Consider the following 26291-nt stretch of genomic DNA (forward strand, 5'->3'; position numbering starts at 1 on the left):
CTCGTGTGCCTTTCTGGGGGACACGAACGCACGTGGGAACATGGATATGAAGAGCACGGGGGACCGGGACACGGGGATCCCTGGGGGCTCAGGGAGGACATAAGCACATGAACCTACAGGGAACGTGGAACATGGGGACACGAGCTTGGAGTGGACAAGGCACACGGACTGGGAGGGGGAACGGGAATCAGGGGTAGTGGGGTCAGGAGCGCACAAGGTCGTTTGGAGGGGATGTAGGGACTTGCAGGGAAAACGAGTATAGGGGAACATAAGGGGCATGATCATGGGACGAGGAACATGGCAAAAAGAAAATGGGGAGACACAAGAGGACGTAGGGGACACGAGCATGGCGACTTGTACAGTTGAGGAAAAGGCGGGGGACTGGGGAAGGGGATAAATCGAGGACACTGGGAAAAGTTTAGAATTCGTGGGAGGAACTCCACTCCGGGAGCATCTCCCTACACTCACGGCCTTTCCCCTAGTTCCCGGCCACGCCCCCTCCTCTAGGTCCGTTTCCTTTCCCCTCGGGTCCCGCCTCTTTGTCCAAGATTCGTTCCCTATTGGCCCCAATCCTCTTGCCACACCTGCTTCCCTTCCGGGCCTCCGGTTGGTCCTCTGTTGGGGCGGAGGCGGGCACCACAGCGGTTGACTGGCTGGCTGCGTGGGGCGCAGGCGCAGAGAGGGGCGGGGTGCGGGGGCGGGACGAGAAGTCTCGGTCTGGGCGCCCAGCGAGCTCACTGACCCCGGCAGGTGGCAGAGGCAGGAAGATGGCGGAGCTGCGTGCGCTCGTGGCTGTCAAGAGGGTCATCGACTTCGCTGTGAAGGTGACCGCCCCCCCCCCCCAACCTCCCCGAATCCCGCGGCCGTGTGCTTCCGGGGTCACTGTATGGGAGGTCTTCTCATACCTCTGATCTCTCCCGCTCTTCCCCCAAACGTCAAAGTACACCAGAGGGCAAAGATCAAGGACTGTGAGGTTCAGACTTCAGATCTCTCTTCATTCAGACCAGGCCCCTCTGGGGTCATGACCCCGTTCCCTTTTCTCGAGTCTGGACTCGCTGTCTTCATAGGGTGCAGTGCGAGTTACCTTCTCTATTTCTTACCTGCTGGAGGTGTCATGGCCCCTATTTATTAACACATGGAGAAACTGAGGCACAGAGAGGTCACTCAGCTAGGATGGGATAGAGCTGAGATTTCCGCTCCAGGTCTGTCTGACTCCTCAACCCAACTAAATGCTTTGCACACAAGCCACACTTTAACCTTTAGGCTGCTTTGCACACTCCGTTGATTATTCCAATACCGGGCGCTGTGGGAACCCAGAAACTGTCTTTTACCCTACGTAGCCACAGGGTGAGTGAAGAGGTCCTGCTGGGAAGGGAGGGTGGAGTGTTTGCTGGAGACGGAATCCCGTCGGACTGAGCTGGTGGAATGACTCACATTCTCCATGAGGGGGCTGGGGGCAGCGTCTCTGAGGGCCTGGCTTGCCCCCAGAGAGAAGCTGGTCTGGACAGAGGTGAATCAGACGCAGTCTCGCAGGCCCGTGTCTCCTATTACTTGGCTTAAAGCAGACTGAAGGTGGTGACTGCCCGTCCACGTGTGTCCCCACCATCAGACTGAGGTTCCACCTCTGCGTCTCCAGCATTGCCCAGCATAGGGCCTAGCTTGCCAGAGGCCTCGGGATGCATGAAACCAGGGCCCCTGCCAGTTTGGGGGGTGGGGTGGGCAGGAGGTCCCGGCAGCCGGGCTTGGCGTGGAAGCTTCAGTGATCATAACTGCCCATGTGTAGTGAACGATTACTACGGAGGGGCAGGGCTCCAAGTCCTTGACAGAGATCAACCCATTCAGTGCTTTCAAAAGCCGCTAGGTGTTATCAGTCCCGTTGGACAGGTGAAGAAACTGAGAACCGTGGAGGTTCTGTTACCTGCCAGGTCACCCTGCTCCAGGCCACCAGAGTCAGAATCACAAGTGCAGGCAAGTCCCGCTCTGGTCTCTCCTCCTCCCCTTTTCACTCAGCAGCTGGGAGGCCTGATGACAGCAAATGGCAGGGATGTTGCTCGGGGTCCTGGGACCTGCTCTCCTGGTTTCCTCCGACCTGTAACTGTTCCTTCGGGCTCCGTCGCCCCCTGGGTCTCCTTCTGCCCCAGTCCTGGTCTCCATGGCCTGAGATGCCTAGGTCGTATTTGTCTCCCCGACCCGGCAGGCTCCAGTTTCATGGGCTTTGGGTCGCAGCCACATCCAGCACAGGGACTGGCATGGGTGTGTGCCGAATGAGAGAACAAAGAGGGGGTGTCAGCTGCTGTCCTGTCCCTCCGGTCTATCCTCTCCCAGCCTCACAGCTCTTCCTGCACTGGGAGCTGCCCCGAGGCTCCCCAGCACCCTCAGGACAAAGTCCCAGCCCCTCAGTGTTTGAGACCCTTCGTGGTCCGGCCTTGGCCCCTGTTCTGCCGTCCACGGTGCCCTGTTCCTCCCTTACCCCTTGTGCTTCCATAGCTCCCACCTAATCTTTCCTGACAGACAGGGCCCCTTCTTGGCTTGGGCCCTTGTCCCCCCTGGGCCTTCTGCTTGGATACCCTTCCTTCTCCAGCCCTACTTGTACCTCCCTTGTCCTGCTGAACGCTGATCTGTCAATCACATCGGCATTTAGTGGTTCTCTGGTATCCCCTGTCCCAACCCTCTCATGCTCCTTGTTGTGTCCTTGGACACTCCTGCAGCCCCCTGGGCTTGCCTCTCTGCACTCTTCTCCCACACTGGATTGGGATCCTCTGTCCACCCAGATGTCCCCTCCCCCCCATCGGTGGCTCCTCAGGGTGCATGCACTTCGTTCCACTCTTGCCTCACTTGTCACCTTCTCTGGGAGGCCTGCCCTGGATCCTGACTTAAAGTTGCAACCCCCATTGTTCCTGTCCCCTCCCTGGCTGTAATTTCACCCATACTCTTGTCTCTTTGTAATCTCCTCTCATTTACTGATTGTTCTCTTTAGTGTCTGTCTCTCCTTCCAGAATTCCAGCTCCAGGGTGGGGAGGAGGGTCTGTCTGACGTAGTCACTGCTGTCTTAGTCATTGGTTCCCTCACAGGAACGGTTCAGAGCCAACTCCAGGCCAGCTGCCTAACCACTCTGAGCCTTATTTTCCTCCACCCTACAGCGGGGATAACAAGAGTATCTCCTGAACTGGGTGGCGGTGAAGATCGGATAAGCTCTTAGAATAGTGCCTGGCTATGGGGCGCCAGGGTGGCTCTGTCGGTTGAGCGTCCAACCTCAGCTCAGGTCATAATCTCACGGTTTGTGAGTCTGAGCCCCACCTTGGGCTCTGTGCTGACAGCTTGGAGCCTGCTTTGGATTCTGTGTCTCCCCGTCTCTGCCCCTCTCCCCACTGGCACTCTGTCTCTCTCTCTCTCTCTCTCTCTCTCTCTCAAAAACAAGTGTTGGCTGGCACGCAGTGAGTATTGTGATTATTGATAGTACTAGTAATGCAAGTTTATTTAGTCATTTGCTCAGAAACAGATGCTGTGCTCAGTGTGTGTCCGTGTGCACGTCTGTGATTGTGTGTTTAGGGTATTACTCAATAGGCAACCAGTGACACTCAGTTCTGGCCCATGAGGCTGTACCCTTCAGAGTTTCTTTCGAGGCCCGGGGAGAGGCCGAGTCGATTTTTGCATTCGTGATTTGGTATGCATTTTCTATTTATTTATTTATTTTTGTTTTTCTTATTTTTTATTTTATTTTATTCCTTTTTTTTTTTAATATATGAAATTTATTGTCAAATTGGTTTCCATATAACACCCAGTGCTCATCCCAAAAGGTGCCCTCCTCAATACCCACCACCCACCCTCCCCTCCCTCCCACCCCCCATCAACCCTCAGTTTGTTCTCAGTTTTTAACAGTCTCTTATGCTTTGGCTCTCTCCCACTCTAACCTCTTTTTTTTTTTTTTTTTTTTTTTTCCCTTCCCCTCCCCCATGGGTTTCTGTTAAGTTTCTCAGGATCCACATAAGAGTGAAACCATATGGTATCTGTCTTTCTCTGTATGGCTTATTTCACTTAGCATCACACTCTCCAGTTCCATCCACGTTGCTACAAAGGGCCAGATTTCGTTCTTTCTCATTGCCCTGTAGTACTCCATTGTGTATATAAACCACAATTTCTTTATCCATTCATCAGGTGATGGACATTTAGGCTCTTTCCACAATTTGGCTATTGTTGAGAGTGCTGCTATAAACATTGGGGTACAAGTGCCCCTATGCATCAGTACTCCTGTATCCCTTGGGTAAATTCCTAGCAGTGCTATTGCTGGGTCATAGGGTAGGTCTATTTTTAATTTTCTGAGGAACCTCCACACTGTTTTCCAGAGCGGCTGCACCAATTTACATTCCCACCAACAGTGCAAGAGGGTTCCCGTTTCTTCACATCCTCTCCAGCATCTATAGTCTCCTGATTTGTTCATTTTGGCCACTCTGACTGGTGTGAGGTGATATCCGAGTGTGGTTTTGATTTGTATTTCCCTGATGAGGAGCGACGTTGAGCATCTTTTCATGTGCCTGTTGGCCATCCGATGTCTTCTTTAGAGAGGTGTCTATTCACGTCTTCTGCCCATTTCTTCACTGGATTATTTGTTTTTCGGGTGTGGAGTTTGGTGAGCTCTTTATAGATTTTGGATACTAGCCCTTTGTCCGATATATCATTTGCAAATATCTTTTCCCATTCCGTTGGTTGCCTTTTAGTTTTGTTGGTTGTTTCCTTTGCTGTGCAGAAGCTTTTTATCTTCATAAGGTCCCAGTAATTCATTTTTGCTTTTAATTCCCTAGCCTTTCTGGATGTGTCAAGTAAGAGATTGCTACGGCTGAGGTCAGAGAGGTCTTTTCCTGTTTTCTCCTCTAGGGTTTGGATGGTTTCCTGTCTCACATTCAGGTCCTTTATCCATTTTGAGTTTATTTTTGTCAATGGTGTGAGAAAGGGGTCTAGTTTCAACTTTCTGCATGTTGCTGTCCAGTCCTCCCAGCACCATTTGTTAAAGAGACTGTCTTTTTTCCATTGGATGTTCTTTCCTGCTTTGTCAAAGATTAGTTGGCCATACGTTTGTGGGTCTAGTTCTGGGGTTTCTATTCTATTCCATTGGTCTATGTGTCTGTTTTTGTGCCATATTTTATTCTTAAAAAAATTTTTTTTAATGTTTATTTATTTTTGAGAGAGAGAGACACACAGAGTACGAGTGGAGGAGGGGCAGACAGAGAGGGAGACACAGAATCCGAAGCGGGCTCCGGGCTTTGAGCTGTCAGCACAGAGCCCAAGGCTGAACCCACGATCCGTGAGATCATGACCTGAGCTGAAGTCGGACACTTAACTGACCGAGCCACCCAGGCACCCCTATTTTTTATTTTTTTAAATATTTACTTATTTTTGAGAGAGACAGAGACAGAGAGGGAGGCAGAGCACACGTGGGGGAGGAGCAGAAAGAGAGAGGGAGACACAGAATTGAAAGCAGGCTCCAGGCTCTGAGCTGTCAGCACAGAGCCCGACGTGGGGCTCAAACTCATGAACCGTGAGATCATGACCTGAGCCGAAGTCGGACACTCAACCAGCTGAGCCACCCAGGTGCCCCAGCTGCATTTTCTTAAAGCAGATCCTCCAAAGGATGGAAACTTCAGGCCCCAGAAAACCTGTTTCCATCTCTGGGCCTTACCTCAACCAGCCATGTGTTCCTCAGTTCTGGGAGGACACGGCCTTTTCCCCTTCCCCTTGTTCCTTCTGCGCTTGGGATAGCTGGCACCTCCTCTTCCTTCAGGTCACACCTGTCACCTCCGTGAGGATGTTGGTCCTCTTTGCCTGCCCCAGACGCGATCTCCCGTAGAAGGGTCTCAGCCCTGACCACCACCTTGACCGTCGGTTGTGGGCATCTCTCCCTGCCCACCGCCTCACTGTCTGGCCTTGGCCGTCCTGAATCACAGAGAAGTCCTTGAGCTGTGTCAAGAGTTCAGGGACGGCCTTCAGAAGTCCCTTTACGAACACCTGCTCCTGTGTCGTGGGCCACGGATAGTAGGACTGGCTCTCCTACCTCTCGAGGGCCCATCTGGCAGCCTGGAAAGTCTCACGATTCCCAACTCAGACTTGGAGTGAGGCTCTACTTCCTTGTGGTGTCATCCTGGGCAAGGCCCTTGGCCTCTCTGTGCCTCAGTTGGCCCATCTGTACAATAGGGATGGGAATGGCAGTAACTAACCTCCTAGGCTGTCAGGACAGTTACATGAGTTCATGCATGTAATAAAGCCCTCGGGGCAGTCAATGCCTGTCGGGGTCATGGCTGTTTCTGTTGAACGTTAATAGTTTGCATCTTTAAGAGACAGATGTCCTGACTCATCTCCTTTGACTGATAAAGCCTCATTATTTAAAATAATTTGGAAAAAAAAAAAAAAAAAAAGACCGGCACTGAATTTTGAGACCATCCATTGTTTCCTGACTTAGATAATTGAACTCAACAGTATTTTCAAAGCTTCAAATCTTCTCTGGCTTGAAAGGTCTTCCGTGGAGAAGATGAGCGGGCACCTTTCCCTGGTGCCGGTGCCAGAGGGCTCTCATCCCCTTCTGCTTGGGCGTGGGCAGCTTGGTGCCCGGGGTCTTGCCAGAGCAAGAGTGGGCTCGGGGCCCTCCACCAGCCCCCTGGCCCGTCAGCCAGCCTCTTACTGCGGGGGGCTGCTTTCCTGTTTAAAGGGGAGACCTATGTCTTGGATTTTATTTTTGTAACAAGAGGGCTTTTGTGTTTTATTTTTTTTCATGTTTTTATTTATTTTTGAGAGAGAGAGACTGAGAACGAGTGGGGGAGGGAGAGGAAGACACAGAATCCGAAGCAGGCTCCGGGCTCTGAGCTGTCACAACAGAGCCCGATGTGGGGCTCGAACTCACAAATCATGAGATCATGACCTGAGCAAAGGCTGGACGCTTAACTGACTGAGCCACCCAGTTGCCCCTTTTGTATTTTAGTTTCTATGCTGTTTACAAGTGTTTGAGCAGTTCTTTTTTTTTTTTTTTTTTAATGTTTATTCATTTTCGACAGAAAGAGAGACACTTCGTGAGAGGGGAAAGGGCAGAGAGAGAGGGAGACACAGAATCCAAAGCAGGCTCCAGGCTCCGAGCTGTCAGCACGGAGCCCCACGCGTAGCTCGAACTCACAAACTGTGAGATCACGACTTGAGCCGAAGTTGGACACTTAACCGACTGAGCCACCCAGGCGCCCCTACAAGTGTTTGAGCGGTTTTAATGCAGGTTCTTACACATGCATCTGACAAGTTCTTTTTTGTGCAGGAACCTACAGTATGCCAGGTGCCACGCTAGGCCTGTGAGTACAGTCGTGAACAGAGCTGACAGAAATCCCTGTCCTCAGGGACTTGACATTCTAAGGGAGAGAAGATTGATAGTAAATCTATATAAGTACAGCATAGGGGCTCCTGGTGGCTCAGTCAGTTAAGCGTCTGACTTTGGCTCAGGTAATGATCTCGTGGTTCGTGAGTTCGAGCCTTATGTCAGGCTTGTGCTGACAGCTCAGAGCCTGGAGCCTGCTTCGGATTCTGTGTCTTCCTCTCTCTCTTCCCCTCCCCCACTCAACACGCTGTCTCTTTCCCTCTCTCTCTCTCTCTCAAATAGAAATTAAAGCCTTAAAAAAATTAAAAGGAAATGTCAGGGTATGGTGTGCAAAGTAAGGGTAAGTATTGTTCAGCAAACCTCACATTCTGGTGGCATTCGTATTTGCATGCAAGTATATGTTACGTATTTGTAATATATTCCCGAGTATCAAAGATGCATTTCTCACCGTGGGTTATGGTAAACGGAAATTGGCGAAACATGCTTTCAGGCCCAAGGAACAGAGCAGTGACGAGATGTTCGAGGTCCCCGGTGCTTAGCACATGTCTGAATGACACAATGAGAAGGTGACCCTACACCTGCCTGTGGGACCCTGGGCAAGGCCCTGCCCCTTTCCCTGTCGTCCCCATCCGGCCCTTGCCTTCCCCGATCCCCTGACCCTGGCCCTTCCCTTCCTGGCTGGGCAGATCCGGGTGAAGCCTGACAAGACGGGCGTGGTCACAGATGGCGTGAAGCACTCCATGAACCCTTTCTGTGAGATCGCCATGGAGGAGGCCGTGCGGCTCAAGGAGAAAAAGCTGGTGAAAGAGGTCATCGCTGTCAGCTGTGGGCCTGCCCAGTGCCAGGTGGGAGAGGGTGCTGGGACCCTGAGTCCCGGGTCTGAGGGAGGAGGGACGGGACCAGGCTCCTGGGTACCCCTTGGGGCTACAAGCCAAGCCGAGTCCCTTCTCCTGGCAGGAGACCATCCGCACTGCTCTGGCCATGGGCGCAGACCGAGGCATCCACGTGGAGGTGCCAGCTGCAGAGGCAGATCGCCTGGGTCCCCTGCAGGTGGCCCGGGTCCTGGCCAAGCTGGCAGAGAAGGAGAAGGTAGACCTGGTGCTGCTGGGCAAGCAGGTAAGTGTGCCCATCCCTCCCCCCCGTCCCCATTCCTGCTCAGGACTGGCGGCGGGGTGGGCAGGAGCTGAGGCTTCAGGGGACCCAGGCTGGGTGGAGAGTTTGAGCAGGGTGGACAGGGTGACGGGCGGTGGGGGGGGGGGGGCCCTATGGGGTAAAGTGGGAGCCCTGGGGGCTGGGGCGATGGTCTGGGTGGGGGAAGGAGAGGCTTGATGGGACAGAGCAGAGAGACCTGTGGCTGGAGGGGCAGCGCTTGAGCTGCAGGGAGTGAGGGGAGGCGGAGAGGAGGTGAAGGTGGTGCTGGGGTCTGGCTGGAAGGGACAGAGAGGAAAGTTCTGGAAGAACTGAGGCTGTGAGGAATAGGCTGGAAGGGGAGAGACTGGAGGCCAGGGGCTTGGGGAGGAGCTTGGAGGCTAACATTGAGCTAGAACGCTACCTACCCCCTGAGGTGGGTGTGAGTCTGGCTCAGCTGTTCCCTCTGGAGGCCGGGCAAATGACAGCCTTCCTTTGGGTAGCCTGCCCACACCCTCCCATTTGAGATAGACATTGTGGCCTCGCCCAGGGAGGGGCAGAGGATCTTCAGAAGAGACCCAGAAGACAGCAGTGGGAGGGGAGAGATCTAGGGGCGGGGGCTTAGGGACGAAGGCTGAGAAAGAATGTGAGAGACTGAGAGATCATACAGGGCACTGGGATCGCACGGGAGGCTCAGAGGTAGAGCCAGGGCCCTGGTGGGAAAAGACAGGGATCCCAGCAGGCTGGATCGGTCCCTGGGGAGAGGCGGAGGCTGATGAGTCTATATAGGTGGTTGGGTGTCCTGCCCAAGTCAGACAGTGGAAAACGAGAGATGACAAACAGCAAAGGAATCAGTAGAAGTCAGTAAGCTGAGGCAGGGGGCCTAACCAGAGAACAGGCCAAAAAGGCACAGTCTGGGTAGGCTCAGGGCTCTGGGGACCCAGGTCTCTCACCAGCGCCCCAGGACACTGGTGCTGGCATCATGGCCTCTTGATGCCCCCTCCGTTCTCTGGTGGGTCTCAGACTCATGTCCTGCCTGTCCTGGTTGTCAGGGACAGTTTCTGGGACCAGGGCCTCCAACTGGGAAGATACAGGATAAACTGGTCAGGACAGTCTTTATTGTAGGTGGCAGGGTCAGAATCAAACTGGCAGAAGCCAAAAAGTGAACCTGTTAGCTCATATAATCAAGCTTCAGGCATGGCTTGATCCAGGTTCACATGTCAGCTCTAGGCTCTACTCCTCTATCTTGTTTTTACCTTCTGCACCTCCAGGCCCATATCTCAGGAGCCCAGCAACCTCAGCAGAAACAAAAGAGCCTCTTTCCCAAGAGCTCCAGGAACACCTCCAGAGCTGACTCTTCATTGGTCCAGCTTGAGTCAAGTACCAATCCCTGAACCAATCACTAGGGTCAGGGGATAGCTCCTACTCACTCAGTTCCCCAGTGCAGCTGGCCCGGGTCCTGGCTCATGGGAGGCTTCTGTGAATTATACAGGGGGCAAAGATTTGGCACTGGGGATGCCAGATGTCCTTGTGTGCCCCTGGACAGGTGACTGCCTCTCACCAGGCCCAAGTGAAGGGATGGGATCATTCTAGTCCAGGAGTCAGCAAACTATGGCCCATGGTCACCGCTGATTTTATAAAGCTTTATTGGAACACCACCACGCTTGTTGCTTTATACAGGCACATTTCTATCTACGGCTGCTTGTGTACTACCGTGGCCGAGTTGCATCTCTGTGACTGAGACCGCATGATATTGAGAAAATGTTTGCTAATCCCCATCTAGACAAAGGCCCAAACGGTATGTGAAAAGACCCATTGTCATACAGTCTTCTCTCTTTCTCCACTCAGGCCATCGATGATGACTGTAACCAGACGGGGCAGATGACCGCTGGATTTCTAGACTGGCCACAGGTGAGGCTGGAGTGAGGAGTACCTTCTGGGGGCTAGACCTGGGGGCTCAGAACAGGGCCACCCTTGTCCCTGCCTTTCTGGAGGAAGGCATGTGCAAGGATGGCTACTCCTGCTGGCAGGAAGGAGAAGTGCACAGCCAGGACGCCAGGCCTCGTCCAGGCCTTTGGTGCTCTGTCTTCAGCCCTGTCACTCTCCAACCACACACCAACGTCATCCCTGCCTCAGGGCCTTTGCACTTGCTCAACCCAGAACATGGTTCCCTCAGATTGCCTCATGCCTTTCCCACTCTCTCCTTTAGGTCTGTGCTCAGTTATTACCTCTTTAGAGAGGCCTTCCTTACCCACCCTGTATGAAATCCTCATGTCCCCTCCTCGGTTCCAGATTCCCCACTCCCCACCTCTGCCAGTCCAGTAGAAACACGAGCCACCTGGGTAATTTAGAATTTTTCACAGCCAGATTAAAAAAGGAAAAAGAATCAGGCAAAATGAATTGCAATAATATTTTATTTAACCTAACACATCTAAAATATTATCATCTTAACATATAATCAATATAAAAACTCCTGAGCTCTGTCATATTCTTTTTTCTTTTTGTATGACGTCTTCAGAATCCAGTGTGGATTTTATTTTATTTTATTTTAAATTATTTTATTTTATTTTATTTTATTTTAAATTATTTTATTTTATTTTATTTTATTATTTTTTAAGTTTAGTTATATTTTGAGAGAGAGTGAGGGTGGAGGAGGGACAGAGAGGAAGAGCGAGAGAATCCCAAGCAGGCTCCCTGCTGTCAGCACAGAACCCAACATGGGGCTCAAACTCAGAGACCACGAGATTATGACCTGAGCTGAAATCAAGAGTCAGATGAGTACTCGACTGAACCACCCAGGCACCCCTCCAGGGTGGATTTTATATCTACAGCACATCTCCATTCAGATGCTGAATTTTCATCAGAAATACTTAATTTAGATTCCTAAAATCCACAGTTGAAAACGTAGATTCACACACCCAGGTTGTTCCAAACACTCTTCAAAGTTTTCCAGTGATCGCATTGAGTATTTTTTTAAATAGCTTTGTTGAGATGTAAGTGGTCTACAATAAACTGCACATTTTTTTTTTCTTTTTAATTTTATTTTTTATTTTTTAAAATTTACATCAAACATACGGAACACTTCACGAATTTGTGTGTCATCCTTGCACAGGGGTGGTGCTAATCTCTGTCAGTTCGTAGGATCAAGCCCGGCATCCAGCTCTGCACTGACAACCTGCTTGGGATTCTCTCCTCCTCTCTCTGTCCCTCCCCCGCTTGCATGCATGCACGCACGCACATGCTCTCTAAACAAACAAACAAACAAACAAACAAGCGAACGAACAAACTTAAAAAAAAAAATAAAGTAAGGGGCGCCTGGGTGGCTCGGTCGGTTAAGCGTCCGACTTCGGCTCAGGTCATGATCTCGCGGTCCGTGAGTTCGAGCCCCGCGTCGGGCTCTGTGCCGACAGCTCAGAGCCTGGAGCCTGTTTCGGATTCTGTGTCTCCCTCTCTCTCTGCTCCTCCCCTGTTCATGCTCTGTCTCTCTCTGTCTCAAAAATAAATAAATGTTAAAAAAAAAAAAAATAAAGTAAGATGAAAAATTCCATCCCGCAATCACACGAGCCACATTTCACATGCTCAGAAGACACGTGAGTCCACTTGATTGCCGTTATACTTGGTTACCGGTCACTTGGTTACCAGCAGTCTTCCCGGCCAGGATAAATGCCCCCGAAAGCCCAGGCCTCGTTGGTCATGTTCACTGTGTATCCCCAGGGCTGGCTCATGGGGTGTTCGGATGAGACTAGGGGTGACGGAACATCCCGGCTAAGACTTGAAAGGTTTGTCCGGTGAGTGAGCGAATGGAGACAACGGGCTGATTAGACAGAGAGGGTGTAGGTACATCAGGAGATGTTGATTCAGGACTGAGGCACAGAGGGGCGTTGGCGAGAGTGTGGGCGTGGGCGCTGAGCAAAGAAGATGGGGTCCCAGCTGATGTTTCCAGGGTCAAGGTGAGCACATGAGTCTGTTGTTACCCCAGCAGAGGGGCCTCGAAGGGAACTCCTGGGGACAGAATGGTGGGTAGTGGGAGCATGACATGGAGCTTAGAGCCAGACTGCCAGCTCTTGGGCGACAGCACATTTTTGAGCCTCGCCCTGCCTCAATTTTCCTCATCTGTAAAGTGGGGATAATAGCGTTTCCCGTATAGAGTTCCCGAGGGCCTGATGACTTAGTGCGCTGAAGTTGTTTACACGCAATACGTGTTCATCATGATTAAGGAAGGTTAATAATAGGTCGGAACCTAACTGGCAGGTTCAGGTCATTAAGACCTACACGTTGGCTGCCAGTGAAAGTACAGATTTTTGAGATTCCCTTTCTGTGGCATCTTCCTGTTTGTGAACTTGATGTCTAAAGGTTACCTTGCAGGACTCTCTTCTGTTCTCTCATTCATTCCCTCACCTGTGCATGTGCTCACGTCGCTCTGTGCCTGCCGTCAGTTAACCTCACCCACCCTCCCATCTCCCCAGGGCACATTCGCCTCCCAGGTGACACTGGAAGGGGACAAGGTGAAAGTGGAGCGGGAGATTGACGGGGGCCTGGAGACCCTGCGCCTGAAGCTGCCTGCCGTGGTGACCGCCGACCTGCGGCTCAACGAACCTCGCTATGCCACGTTGCCCAACATCATGGTGAGCACTTAGCAGATGGGTCACTGAGGGCCCAGAGACTTCTTGTACGAAGGAAAGGATCATCACCCTGCGGAAAGAAGAGTTTACCGTTCATCTTGGCTTGTAGGATGGGTTCATTGGGTCATTTTAGCCAATAGGGAGAGTTTAGTGTGCCATCTTAGCCAATAGGAAGGGCATCATCTCAGCCAATAGGAAAGGTACAGTGGATCATCTCAGCCAATAGGAAGGGTTCAGTGGATCATCTCAGCCACCAGAGAGAGTTCAGTGGGTCATCTCAGAAGGGTGGGTTCCGTGGGTCAGATGGGCCGGACTCCTTAAGTTAGAAGGTTGAGTTTGCCAGTCCATTTCAGCCCTTGAAGGGCTTCTCAAGACAGCTAACTAAACAGGGACCCTCAGCAGAAGGGCTTCCCAGTAGGTCACGTCTGTCTGGCTAGCGGGGTCTAGAAAAGTTTGGGCAATGGGATTGGTTCTGCAGACATGGCACTCGTGGGTGGGAGGCTGTGGGAGGCTGGGCAGGGCTTCAGCAGCCCTGTGAACTGTCACTGCCCATGTGCAGAAAGCCAAGAAAAAGAAGATTGAGGTCATCAAGCCCGGAGACCTGGGTGTGGACCTTACCTCCAAGCTCTCCGTGGTTAGTGTGGAGGACCCGCCCCAGCGCACGGCCGGCGTCAAGGTGGAGACCACGGAGGACCTGGTGGCCAAGCTGAGGGAGATTGGGCGGATTTGAGCCCCTTCCCTGACACTCAGCAATAAAACTATGACCCTCCCGACGACCGTCTCTGTTAACTCATTCCGTGGAGACCTGTTCTTTGATTCATTCAACAAACATTTACTTAAGTCTCCCGTGTGCCAGGCCCTGTGCTGGGTGACGCCGGGGACCCAGGTGAGTCACATCCAGTCCCTGAGAAGCTTCCATGTTGGGGGGGGGGGGGGTTGGGGTGGACGTGGGCAGAGCCAGCTGTAAGCAGAGGTGACACCACACACTTAGGAGCTCACCTGGGGCGTCTGACCTGGAATGTGGGGTCGGAGACTTCCCAGGTAGATGGCATCCTAGTTGAATTCCTGAAAGACGAAGATCAGTGAGGGGGTGTCACGCTGCAGAGCTTTTGCTGGGAACTCGCAGGTGCCAGGCCCCCGTGGAGACTTGGGGAACAGGAGACAGCAAGGCTGGAAGTTCTGGTTCTGGTTGGGGACACAGACAACATGTAAGGTGGGGATGAAGAGCCGGGGCCTGGAGTCAGACTCTGATTTTATTATTTTATTTTTTTAAAGTGTATTTATTTATTTTTGAGAGAGAGCACGTGTGCACGTGCCCGGAGGAGGGGCAGAGAGGGAGGGAGAGAATCCCAAGCAGGCTCTGTGCTGTCAGTACGGAGCCCGACGCGGGGCTCAATCCCATGAACCGTGAGATTGTGACCTTAGCCGAAATCAAGAGTCAGATGCTCAACCGACTGAGCCCCCCCAGGCGCCCCCAGACTCAGTGATTTTAGATCCTCCCTCAACTTTCCCAGCTGTGGGATCTTGAGTGAGTTACCGTGCATCTCTGAGTTCTGGTTTCCTCATCCGGCTGATCAAAATAGTAAGAGCTTAGTGTAGTGGTTAAGGGCTTGGGGTCTGGATCCTGAGGCCCTGGCAAGTTCCTACTCTCCCAACGCCGATTTCCTCCTCCCTCAGGTGGCGTTAGTAATAATACCCGTGTTCTGGTTGGCTGATGTGGCATAACGAGGCACCCCAAAACTCGCTGACTTAAAACCACCAATCATTTATTTTGCCCATACATCTGAAAGCTGGGCAGGGCTTGGCAGGAGAGCTCGCCTCTCCTCCACGCGGCGTCAGCTGGGGTCTCAAATGGGGCCCGGGGATACATGTCCGAGATGGCTTAGTCACCTGGCCTGCATGCTGGCTGGCTGGGGTTGTTGGCTTGAGCTGGCTGTTGACCAGGGGCCATGATTCCTTCCCATGGGCTGCTCGAGCTTCTTCACGGCATGGTGGCTGGCTTCCAGGAGGGAGTGTTCTATGACCTGTGAGGTGGGTTATGCCCGTCTCTGGGCCTCCATGCAGACACTGGCACGGGATCACTTCTGCTGTAGTCTCTTGGTCTGGTAGTAAGAGTCTACCTGGATCCATGGGGAGGGGACATAGACTCCGTAAGGGAGGAATTTGCTGGCATCTTTAAGTTACAAAACTTCCCCCATGAGGTTTTGAGGGAATTAATGTAGCACCTCCAGAACCACACCTAACGCATAGAAAATGCTCACTATGTATTATTACCCTTGTCATTACCATCAGCATGGTGAGAACTCCCTGGGTGAGCTCAGGGGACTGGATGCTGAGCAGAGATCCTGAGCCCAGCATGGGGTGGTAGCTTTCTTTCTTTCTTTCTGTTCTCTTTTTTTTTTTTTTTTTTAATGTTATTTATTTATTTATGTTTTTTTTTTTTTTAATTTTTGAGAGATGGAGCATGAGTGGGGGAGGGACAGAGAGGGAGATACAGAATCTGAAGCAGGCTCCACGCTCTGAGCTGTCAGCACAGAGCCTGATGCAGGGCTCGAACCCACGAATTGTGAAATCATGACCTGAACCGAAGTTGGATACTTAACCGACTGAGCCACCCAGATGCCCCATGGGGTGGTAGCTTTCTGAAGGAGTGAGCAGTCTGGCCATCCTGAGCCAAAGCCCACCTCCTCTCTCTGGCTGTGCAACCTCCTCCAGGTCCCTTGACCTCTCTGAGCCATAGTCTCCTAGCCTGTAACACAAGGATAATGACACCCAGCTCATAGGGTGTTTGGAAGTGTTTGGCCAGATAATGCCTGGGAAGCATTTCGCATGGTTCCTGGCACGGGAGAAGTGGTAGTTATTATTATGATTCTTAATCAGGTGAGGCTGCAGGACAAGTTGTTGCGGGGGGGGGGGGGGGGCAGGGAGTGACCAGAACATTCCAGGTAGAGAAGAGTGCCTGCAAATCTGGGAGGGGAGAGATGGGGCATGAGAATGGCAGGGTATTCAAAGAGTGAGAGGGTGGAGGGTGTGGCTGGAGTGGGTGGGTCTGGGCCACTCAGGGTCTGGAAGGGTCCTTGGATGTCTCCTGAGGGCACAGGGGAGCTGTGGGAGGGGCAGGGGCAGAAAGAGGGGCCATGTGAGGATCCAGGGACTGGCACTGGTGGAGATTTGGAGGCTGGAGGGAGGAGGCAGAGCGGATGGGGCCTGTGCTACGGTCTGGCCAGTGGGAACCCAGAGGTAAGGCTGTGACAGAGATTCAGGGGGCAGAGCAGGAGGGGAGGGGGAGAGAGGAGGGAAGACGCCCCACAGCCTCTGCGTAGGTGGTGCAATGGCACTTGAGATGGAGAGCCCGGGAAGGGGGTTGTGTTGGAGGGAAGACGCTGAGTTTAGGGGGATGCAGGGCACTTGAGGCCCTGGGGGGCACGGAGATGCAGCTATGGGTCTCTGGAGAGGGACTGGGTGGGAGGGAGCCAATTGAGACTTGGTTCTGAGGGCAGCAGGGAGCCATGGGAGGAGTTGGAGCAGAGCAGGAGCAGGGTCAAATGCAGGTGCTGCAGGCAGGACAGAGTGGACTCGAAGCCTGAACTGAGGCCAAGACCATCAGAGGTGGGACTCTCTGAAGGGTCACCTCACCCTCCTCCAGGAAGTCTTCCTGGCTGCCTTCCCCACGGGTTTGCTACCACCACGTTTCCACTGGGACTCCTTTCCCGCCATCTTCACCTCGCGTGTGGGGAGAGCAGAGTCAGATGGGACCAGCTGACGAGGACCAGTGGGGTGGGGGTGGCTGGCTCTGCTACTAGATTGGGGGTGGGGGCACCTCCCTCTGGGTCTGGCTTCCTTCCCCGCCCAGGAAGCTACCAGTCCTGTCGGACTTGTCGACCTGGGAGGCACAGGTGCAGGTCCTGGAGTCTCGCTGCAGTGTCCTCACAGGTGCGGCCAGCACCATGGACACCTCACGGGCTCTGCTGCTCTTCCTGCTCCTGGGTAAGTCCCCTGCACAGCCCCTTCCCCACCAGTCCGCCCTCTTGGCAGCTCCCCAACGCCCTCCCCTCCTCTTCTTGCAGCCTCCGGAGCAGGGGTCATCACCCACAGAGCCTCTTCTGGAGTTCAGCAAACCAATTTCTCCTTGGACTCAGAAAGCTCTTTCCAGGGCCCAGGTTCGAAAGTCTCCTCCATGAAACCCCCCGACTGGAAATTTCCAGAGCAGTCTCCAGGTTCAAAAACCACTGCTGCTATCCCTCATTCCAAACGGTTTCCTGAGGCCTCAAATTTTAACGACGTGCCTAGGTCAAACGTTTCTGCTGAGGGCCAAAAGTTGAGCCCGGATCCTCCTACCGTCCCTGAGGTCCCTGGTTCCGAAGTATTTTCTGATATCTTGGGTTCTCAAGTTCCTGCCGAAAACTCAGAGCCGTCCTCGGTTAAGACCCCAGCTTCAAACATTTCTGCTCAGGCCCTGGAGACTGAAGTTGAGACCCCAGGTTCACAATTCTCCCCTAAGGATCAGGACCTTAAAATATCTGCCCAGAACCCCGAATCCAAAGTAACTGCAGTAGCCCACCCAGTGGAAAGCTTCCCCCAGCAGGTGGGGAGGCCTCTGTCGGTACTAGTGGGGACCACCATCCAGCTCCCTCTGGTTCCAGTTCCCAGCCTTGGCCCTCCTGCGCCTCTGGTGGTCTGGCGCCGAGGCTCCAAGGTGCTGGCAGCTGGAGGCCTGGGGCCGGGGGCCCCCCTGATCAGCTTGGATCCTGCTCACCGGGACCGCTTACGGTTTGACCAGGCCCAGGGGAGCCTGGAACTTGCCTCTGCCCAGCTGGAGGATGCTGGGGTCTACACTGCTGAGGTCATTCGGGCTGGGGTCTCCCGGCAGATTCGGGAGTTCATGGTGGGTGTATATGGTAAGTGGGCACTGAGGTCCAGAGTGCAGGCTGCAGGGTCTGCTCTGCCAGACCTTTGGGCAGATCGCTGCTGTCTGACCTGTTTTCTCCCCTGAGGAAGGGGTTCCTGGACAGGGGAGAGAAGACTTCTAGGCTAGAGGGAGGAAGGATAATAGGGGCTGGGGGCCAAGACAGGGGTTCTTGAGAGAAGTTGGGCCTGGGGATCAAGACTCCTTGGGGCTTGGAATCACGGGTCTCTGGGAGAAGAGGGGGTGGCGGAAGGGAGGGCGGGGGGCGGGCCCTGGGGGACTTAGTGGGTCCCTGAGAAGGAGGAATCCTGGGCTTGGGGCCCTGAAGTCCTGGGTGTGAGGAGTGAAGGCCGGGGCCTGGAGTCCTGGATCTGGGGGACGAGAGGGCCAGGGACCGGGTCCTGAGCCCATTCCCCTTCTCCCAGAGCCCGTGCCCCAGCTGTCTGTGCAGCCCGAGGCCCCCGAGATAGAGGAGGGGGCGGCCGAACTCCGGCTGCGCTGCAGAGGGTGGGGGCCGGGTCGCGGGGAGCTGAGCTGGAGCCGGGACGGACGCACCCTGGAGGCAGCGGACCCTGAGGGAGCGGAGCCACCGCGGATCCGCACAGAGGGCGACCAGCTGCTCATCGGGCACCCTGTGCGAAGCGACCACGCCCGGTACACTTGTCGCGTCCGCAGCCCCTTCGGCCACGCTGAGGCTGCGGCCGACGTCAGTGTCTTCTGTGAGTCGGGGTATGCCTCCGGTCGGGGGCTAGGATCTGGGCGCTCGGGGTCCCGACTTCCTGGGGAGGAGGGGGTTTGTTGGAGGTCCAGTCCTCGCGGGTCGTGGCGGAGTCCCGGGTGACCCCAACTCTCCCGGTTGCGACCCCTTCCCCCACCCAGACGGCCCGGATCCTCCGGTCATCAAGGTCTCCTCGGACCGCGACGCCACCCCCGCCCTCTATGTCACCAAGGGCAGTAACGTGACCCTGCGCTGCTCCGCCGCCTCGCGGCCGCCCGCAGACATCGCGTGGAGCCTGGCCGACCCGACGGAGGCCGCCGTGCCCGCCGGCCCGCGTCTCCTGCTGCCCGCGGTCGGGCCGGGCCACGCCGGCGCCTACGCCTGCCTCGCCGCGAACCCGCGCACAGGCCGCCGCCGCCGCTCTCTGCTCAACCTCACCGTGGCAGGTGAGCGGGCCCGGGCGGGACGGAGCGGGCTACGCCGAGGGGGCGGGGCCGCATCAGAGGGGCGGGGCCGGCAAGGGAGGGAGGAGACTCCCCGTAAAAGGGGCGGGGATGCCCGGGAAAAGCGGCGGGGCCAACGAGGGCCTGCGGGACTTGTTCGACTGGGTGAGGAAGGTCACGAGAGGGGAAGGGGGCCAGATTCCCGGGCCAGGAGCAATCTCAACAAATTAAGAGGAGGATCAAATGGTGAAGAGTGGAGGCCGGAAAGGGACGGAGTTTCAGTTGCTTGGGCCAGTTAAGTGGGATCAGCAAATAAATTACCTGAGGGCCCCTGGGTGGTTCAGTCAATGAGCTACCGACTCTTCATTTCAACTGACGTCATGATCTCACAGTTAGTGAGATCGAGCCCCACCTTGGGCTCGTGCTGACAGCGCAGAACCTGCTTGGGAGCCTTTCCCTCTCTCTTTCCCCTACCTCCGCTCATGCTCTCTCTCTCAAAATAAATATTTTTTAAAAATTACCTGGGGAAAGGGGAGGAGTCATTAGAGAAGGGGGCTGGGCCATTGTAGAAAGGGCCGAGTTATCTTAGAAGAGGTCGGGGGGAGGGGTGTCGCACCAGTAGGGGCATAGATGTCTGGTTGATGGCTCCCAGTAACTTGGTGGAAGGAGGAGGACTAGAAAGGAAGGGGGGGGGGGGTTATGTTTGCAAGGAAAGAAATCCGTGCAAAGATGTTTTCCTAGGAGAGAGGGGCAGTCAGTGGGGCTGCCGCTGCCCACTCAGCCCGGAAGTTTCTGGGAAAAGGGACGCCTATGGGGCGGGTCCAGGTGAAGAGGGGTGGGCGTGACACGCGGAGATGAGGGGCTGGAGGGGCGAGGGGAGAGAGGCCGAGCCCCTGTTCTCTCCCTCTGCTCCACAGATCTGCCTCCGGGGTCCCCACAGTGCTCAGTGGAAGGCGGTCCAGGGGACCGCAGCCTCCGCTTCCGCTGCTCGTGGCCCGGCGGGGTCCCCGCGGCCTCCCTACAGTTCCAGGGTCTCCCTGAAGGCGTCCGCGCGGGGCCGGCGCCCTCTGCGCTCCAGGCGGCTGTCCCCGCTCACCCCCGGCTCAGCGGCGTCCCCGTCACCTGCCTCGCTCGCCACCTGGTGACCACGCGCACCTGCACGGTTACCCCGGGTGAGAGCTGGTGGGGTTTCTTTCCTGTTTCCCGGGGAAGGGGTACACATTTTAGCTCCTTTAGGAAATGAGAAAGGCGGACTTCTAACTCCAGGAAAAGAGATTTCCTTTGTCTTCAAACCTACAGAAGCACCGATACCTCAAGCAGGGGAAGGGGCCACAGTTTCTTTCCTGGACCCAGGAGGAGGGCTGACATCTTCCTACGTGTCCAGAGCAATAAATGGTTGAGAATAATATGAGTTCCTCAGTCCAGCACCTGGGCCATAGTATGTATCTAATAAGTCCTTGCCAAGGAGATCAGGTGATGATGGACTGAGACATGGGCAGTGCTTCCTCATTTGGCTAACGTGTTGGGGTTTCACAGCTCTTTGCTTCACCAAAGCGGGCAGGACTTGGTCTTTGACTCCAGGGTCAGGTCTGGACTCGGCCCGGTTTCTTCTACCTGCAGAGGCCCCTCGGGAGGTGCTGCTTCGTCCTGCGGTGGAGGAAACACGGTCGGGGGAGGCAGAGGTGGCGCTGGAGGTCACTGGCTGTCCTCCACCATCCAGAGCATCTTGGGCCCGGGAAGGGCGGCCCGTGGCCCCAGGAGGAGGGGGTCGTCTGCGGCTCAGCCCAGATGGGCGCAGGCTCCTCATTAGCAACTTCAGCCTGGATTGGGACCTGGGAAATTACTCCGTGTTGTGCAGCGGGGCGCTGGGTGCCGGGGGCAACCAGATCACCCTCATTGGTGAGTCCATTCCTTTCCCAGAACCCAGAAGTCCTCTCTTCCCTCAAACCCGGTCCCCAGCCCCTTCTCCATCAGATCCAAGAGTCCAAGCTCTCAGTCCCCTTCCTCTTGTAGGCCTAGAAGTCTGGCTCTCCAGACCCTCTACCCCAGGACCTATGGGTCCAGGTCCACGGCCCCCTTCCCTCTCCCATCTAGGACCCACAAATCCAGCCCCCACCTTAATTCCCCCAGGACCTTCCGTCTCCTCGTGGAGGCTGCAGAGAACCCGGGATGCAGCAGTGCTGACTTGGGATGTGGAACGCGGGGCCCTGATCAGTGGTTTTGAGGTCCAGGCACGACCAGAAGGCCCCAACCTGGGTAGAGCCACCACCTACAGGGACTGGATCACCCTGCTCACCCTGGAGCCTCAGGAGCGGTCAGCTGTGGTGCCCCTTCCTCATCGGAACCCTGAGACCTGGGCCTTCCGTATCCTGCCCACCCTGGGGGGCCAGCCAGGGACCCCATCACAAAGCCAAGTCTACCAGGCCCGTGAGTTGGGGCTGCTGGAGGCTTCTCCTGGGCTGCTACCCTCAGTCTGTTTCGTTTATCCCCCTTCTCTGCTTGTATCCATTTTCTGGGGCTCCTTTAACAAAGTACCATGAACCGGGTGTCTTCGACCAATAGATACTCTCTCACAACTCAGCAGTCCTCCTTCTAATGGAAATGAGGGCCGTGCTCCCGCTGGGACTCTGGGTAGATGCTTTTCTGGCCTCTTCCAGCTTCTGATAATGGCCATTAGTCCTTGGATTGAATCCTTGGAGTTCCTTGGCTTGTAGCTGCAGCGCCCTGGTCTCTGCCTCCAGTTTTCCACAGCCTCCGTGTGCGCACCTCTGTCTTCTTCTTGTAAGGACACTAGTCCGGTTGGGTTCGGGCCCATCCTCATGATCTCATCTTGACTTGATTGGTTGAATTGTGTCTCCCCCAGAAAGCGATATTGACATCTTAACCCTCAGTACCTGTGAATGTGACCTTATTTGGAAATAAGAGTCTTTGCAGAAGATTGACTCTATATCTATGATAGCACATTATTTCTGTCATAGCACATTTAGTGTTTGTCATAGCATAACCCATACTTAGGATATTAATTTGTGCCTTCATTTCTGATTTCCCTGAAAATGAATCCCCATGAGAGTAGGTATCTGGGTTTGCTCACCAATGGATCGTTACCAGTAGAGTGCCAGGCACACCACAGTTACTCAGTAAATGCACAATGAATCAAGAGTCTGGGGTCCCAGGTTCTTGGGTCCTATAAAATAGTTGGAGCAGGGAGCTTAGGAAACTTGGCTCCAGCTCTGGTTCTTCCTGCTTCTAATTATCCTCTCTGGTCTTCCAGGCCCCACCCTGAGCCCAGGGGCCATTGCTGGCATCGTCCTGGGTTCCCTACTGGGCCTGGCGCTCCTGGCAGCGCTTCTCTACCTGTGCATCTGCTGCCTGTGCAGCTTTAGGGGTAAGTGAGGGGCCATCTGGGAGGGTCCCTAGGAAGAGACCGCTGGAGACCTGGCTGAACCAATCAGCGCAGCCACAGGTCATTCATCCCGCCTCCACCTCCATATCAGCCAATCAGAGGAAGGCTCCGCCTCTCAGCCTTGCTTCCCTGCTCATTGGCTGGGTTAGTATGTTGGTACAGCCAATCGCGTGTTTCTGTTTCTCCTCCTCTTTCCAGGAGACTCTCTGAAGAAAAAGAAGCATCCCCCCTCTTTGCCACCTGTGGTTCCCCCACTGGAAAAGAAGATGCAGAGTGTAACCCCAGTGCAGACCCCACTGCCTCTGCCCCTCAAAGTCCCGCTGGAGGACCCTAGCCCAAACAAGGCTCACCAGGTGAGTGGTGCCCCAGTGTCCTTCTGGAATAGGGGTAGAACTTTTTATGGTTTTTGTTTGCTTTTGTATTTAAAAAAAAAATTTTTTTTAACGTTTATTCACTTTTTGAGAGAAAGAGAGAGAGACAGAAACCGAAGCAAACTCCAGGCTCTGCGCTGTCACCCCAGAGCCTGTCGCGGGGCTCAAACCCATGAACTGTGAGATCATGACCTGAGCCAAAGTCGGATGCTTAACCGACTGAGCCACCCGGTCTCCCCTTTTACGTTTTAATCAGGGAGAGGAGACGGTCTGAGTTCTCTTCCTCCAGGTTTACTTGTTGGTTTACAAAATTAGTAAGTTCCCCCCCCCCCCTTTTTTTTAATATATAGAAATCGGACAGGAATTCCCACCCAATTTTTGTCATGTTAAGAGTGAAATTCCAGCTTACCTCCAAAGGAGAGAATACTCCTTCACTCTTCCATAAAAATTGGCAAAACTCCCGTTTTCTTTCTGAAGTGGGAGGGAATGTCTTCTTCCCTGAAAAAGCTGGGTTGTTGCATGTCTTGTCTCTCCCAAGGGTGGGTGAACATTTTTTTATTCTCCTTTTGCAAGTGAAGGGAACCCGGCTAATTTCTGAATAGCGTGAGCTAGCGCTAGAAAAGCGTGAGTCATGTCACATTCAGCATGTCACGTTCAGGGTAACCTCTGAGGTTGTCTCCTTCCCTTCCTTTCTCTTCCAGGCCACTGGCCCCAGTCCAGTCATCTCTCTGGGTGGGGGCCCAAGGACTGTTCGGGCAGCCACACAGGTGTGACCTGCTTTGCACAGGAGTTTTTGGGTAGGACTTCCTGGTAGGCAGGGCCATCCTGTCCTGCTGTGACTAAAGACTGGACCCTGAAAGTGGGACTTCCTGTCTCCTTCTCAGTGCAGAAGACTCCACTTGTATTTGCACAACCAAGCCGCTGTGGCTCCTGGGCTGGGAGAGACCCCCGCTGATCTACCAGTGTGGTTTGCACACCCTCTAGGCAAGCGAGGGGCCTTCCTACGTCCACTTGCTCCTCCAGGCCACCCCCATGCAGCTCCCAGGGTCTTTGTCTTTTTTTGTTTTTTAATGTTTACTTTTGAGAGAGAGCGTGTGCAAGTGGGGGTGGGGTAGAGAGAGAAGGAGGCAGGGTCCCAAGCGGGCTCCACACCGACAGCAGAGACCCCAACGCAGGGCTCAAACTCATGAACCGTGAGATCGTGACCTGAGCTGAAGTCAGACACTGAACTGACTGAGCCCGCTAAGGCGTCCCCAGGGTCTTCATCTTAAAACAGCTCAGACTGTGTCCTTTTCTCTTTAAACCCTTCCGTGGCTGCCCTTTGCCCTTCAGAAATCTTCCTGCATCCTCACTGTGATTTTCAAAGCCTTATGGTTTGGCCTCTTGGCCTCTGACCACCCCCTCCTGCACTTTCACCCCTGCTCCTTGATTAACACAAGGCTTTTTTTTTTTTTCACCAGATGCTGGATTTGGCCTCCAGGGCTTTGCCCCAGAGGTTGCTCTGCTTGAAATACCACTTTTTGCCCTGTGCCATCCACCTCAGTGATTTATAGGAAATATATATTTGGTCATTCAGATGACCAAAATATGTTTTGCAGATATATCTGGTCTTGATCCACGGTTTCTGAAAATGATTCAGAGCCATAAAAGCAAAATATCCATTTCTTGCTATTAATGAAGGTGACTTTTGGATGCCCCCAAAGGCGGGGCTGGTTGCCTGGAGGGTAAAACCTGCAAATGGGGGATCTGGAACTTTCAGACCCATCTCCAGGAGGGGGAAGGACTGGAGGTTGAATCAGCCAATGGCCAGTGACTTAGTCAATCATAATTATATAATGAAGCCTCCATGAAAACCCATAGGAACAGTGCTTTGGTCCATTTTGGGAGAGCTTCCACTCTTGGTGAACCAGAGTGCTCCCACGTACCACTAAGCTGGACTCCAAGATCCACAGGGACAGAAGTTCCTTTGTTTGGGAGCTTGCCCTGTGTATCTCTTTGTCTGGCTGTTGATTCCTGTCCTTTATCGTATCCTTTAATAAACTGATCAATGTAAATAACTGTTTCCCTGAGTTCTGTGAGCCACTCTAGCAAATTAACCAAATCTAAGGAAGAGGTCTTTGGAACTTCCAATGTGTAGCCAGTCGGTCAGGAGCACAGGTAGCAGTTTGGGGCTTGCAGCTGGTGTCTGAAGTGGGGTGTGGAGGTGGTAATCTCGTAGAACTGCACCCTTCACCTGGAGAATCTGATCCTACCTCTGGGTAGAGTGTCAGAATTGAGTTGGTGTCTGAGAATTGCTTGGTGTTGGGCTGCTAGAAAGAAGCCCATCAACCCAATCAAAGGAGGGATGTGGAGATTCAGAGCACAGTGAAGCGAGGCTTTAATCAACGTTCTTGCAAGAGGAAGTATCTGACGGACAGGCACACTCGGGGCAGTTACAGCAGACGATTTATCTCCTAGCACGCAAGTCCCTCCCCTGGTCCCTCATTGGCTGAGTACTACAGAGGTTACAGCCTGACCCGGAAGCTGCCTATGCCCATATAAGGCAAACAGTAGACTGAATGGAATAAATGTACATTCCCTGAGGTGATGCAGAGACTTTCAGTCCCTCCTCCCTTTGTTCTTTGGCACATGCCCATTGCAAAGCCCGCAAAGCTGAGAGGGGAAGAACCAGGAAGTGAAGTGTCTAAGAGTTTGGGAGTCCATTGTGGTGGACTATTTCCAATAGGTTGTAAATCTATTGTTAATTAGCACAGCTTTTATTTGGTATTTCTGAAAATGAATCATCTCCTTTACTTCTCACAGGGGGAACTCCCCAATGTTGGGATCAGGTCCAGAAACCCTAAAAATGTAACCATTACAAGCTTAGGAGACCCTTCCCTAACCCATGACCCTAACCTGCCTTGACCCTGACCCTTCTGCTCCTCGAACATAAATACAGAAATACTTGTTTAGCCTCTGACTCCGTCTCTAAACTGAGAACTTCAGGAAGGCAGAGACTGTGCGTGTCATTTTATCCCCAGCACTTAACACAGAGCCTGGCACATAGCAGGCAATCAATAAATACTGCACATATTTCGGTGCCAGCGAAAGGCTGGGCTTGCAGCTGCTGTCCCCAATGATGTCTTTCTTTTTTAGCTGGGTTTCTCATTGGAAATTTAGGGAGTGCATCAATGAAGATTCCCTTGGCCGCAAGAAACAAAATAAATGGTGGCAAAATGGATGGTGGTTTCAGGCTGGCTCAGCAACTTAGTGACCCCATCAAGGACCTGAGCTCTCTACATCCTGCTCGGCCACCCCCAGTGGGTTGGCATATTGTCTTATGTAGCAAGATGGCTGCCACAGTGCCAGGCATCAC

The 26291-nt window shown here is 53.7% G+C and overlaps 2 protein-coding genes across 3 annotated transcripts; both read left to right on the top strand.

Moving 5' to 3' along the window:
- The first annotated feature begins 13 nt into the window (after positions 1 to 13).
- On the top strand, positions 14 to 13868 carry ETFB (electron transfer flavoprotein subunit beta). 2 transcript variants are annotated; one of them, XM_042919355.1, is made up of 7 exons: positions 14 to 32; positions 751 to 824; positions 8032 to 8190; positions 8303 to 8461; positions 10322 to 10384; positions 12940 to 13098; positions 13655 to 13868. In XM_042919355.1, exons 2-7 carry the CDS (start codon positions 768 to 770, stop codon positions 13823 to 13825), a joined length of 768 nt encoding a protein of 255 aa, XP_042775289.1. In that variant the 5' UTR covers positions 14 to 32; positions 751 to 767; the 3' UTR covers positions 13826 to 13868. The 2 variants fall into 2 exon arrangements, with proteins under 2 accessions (XP_042775289.1, XP_042775290.1); XM_042919356.1 differs by lacking the exon at positions 14 to 32 and having other exon boundaries at positions 684 to 824.
- Positions 13869 to 16955: 3087 nt separating this feature from the next.
- Positions 16956 to 24948, top strand: VSIG10L (V-set and immunoglobulin domain containing 10 like). The gene is made up of 11 exons (XM_042918978.1): positions 16956 to 17082; positions 17163 to 17993; positions 18427 to 18720; positions 18881 to 19165; positions 20080 to 20334; positions 20783 to 21061; positions 21293 to 21589; positions 22434 to 22547; positions 22764 to 22918; positions 23638 to 23703; positions 24397 to 24948. The coding sequence occupies exons 1-11, from the start codon at positions 17043 to 17045 to the stop codon at positions 24487 to 24489; spliced, it is 2709 nt and encodes a 902-aa protein (XP_042774912.1). The 5' UTR covers positions 16956 to 17042; the 3' UTR covers positions 24490 to 24948.
- The last annotated feature ends 1343 nt before the right edge of the window (positions 24949 to 26291 follow it).

The sequence above is a fragment of the Panthera leo genome, chromosome E2 (assembly GCF_018350215.1).
Source record: "Panthera leo isolate Ple1 chromosome E2, P.leo_Ple1_pat1.1, whole genome shotgun sequence".
Taxonomy (NCBI): Eukaryota; Metazoa; Chordata; class Mammalia; order Carnivora; family Felidae; genus Panthera; species Panthera leo.

What these genes read in the sequence shown, in the direction of transcription:
- ETFB (XM_042919355.1), top strand. Translation starts at nt 768, where the DNA reads ATGGCGGAGCTGCGTGCGCTCGTGGCTGTCAAGAGGGTCATCGACTTC. An exon ending in TCATCGACTTCGCTGTGAAG is followed by an intron (nt 825 to 8,031) that starts GTGACCGCCCCC and finishes CTGGCTGGGCAG; the next exon opens with ATCCGGGTGAAGCCTGACAA. An exon ending in CCACGTTGCCCAACATCATG is followed by an intron (nt 13,099 to 13,654) that starts GTGAGCACTTAG and finishes GCCCATGTGCAG; the next exon opens with AAAGCCAAGAAAAAGAAGAT.
- VSIG10L (XM_042918978.1), top strand. Translation starts at nt 17,043, where the DNA reads ATGGACACCTCACGGGCTCTGCTGCTCTTCCTGCTCCTGG. An exon ending in GCTGCTCTTCCTGCTCCTGG is followed by an intron (nt 17,083 to 17,162) that starts GTAAGTCCCCTG and finishes CTCTTCTTGCAG; the next exon opens with CCTCCGGAGCAGGGGTCATC. An exon ending in GCTCAACCTCACCGTGGCAG is followed by an intron (nt 19,166 to 20,079) that starts GTGAGCGGGCCC and finishes TCTGCTCCACAG; the next exon opens with ATCTGCCTCCGGGGTCCCCA.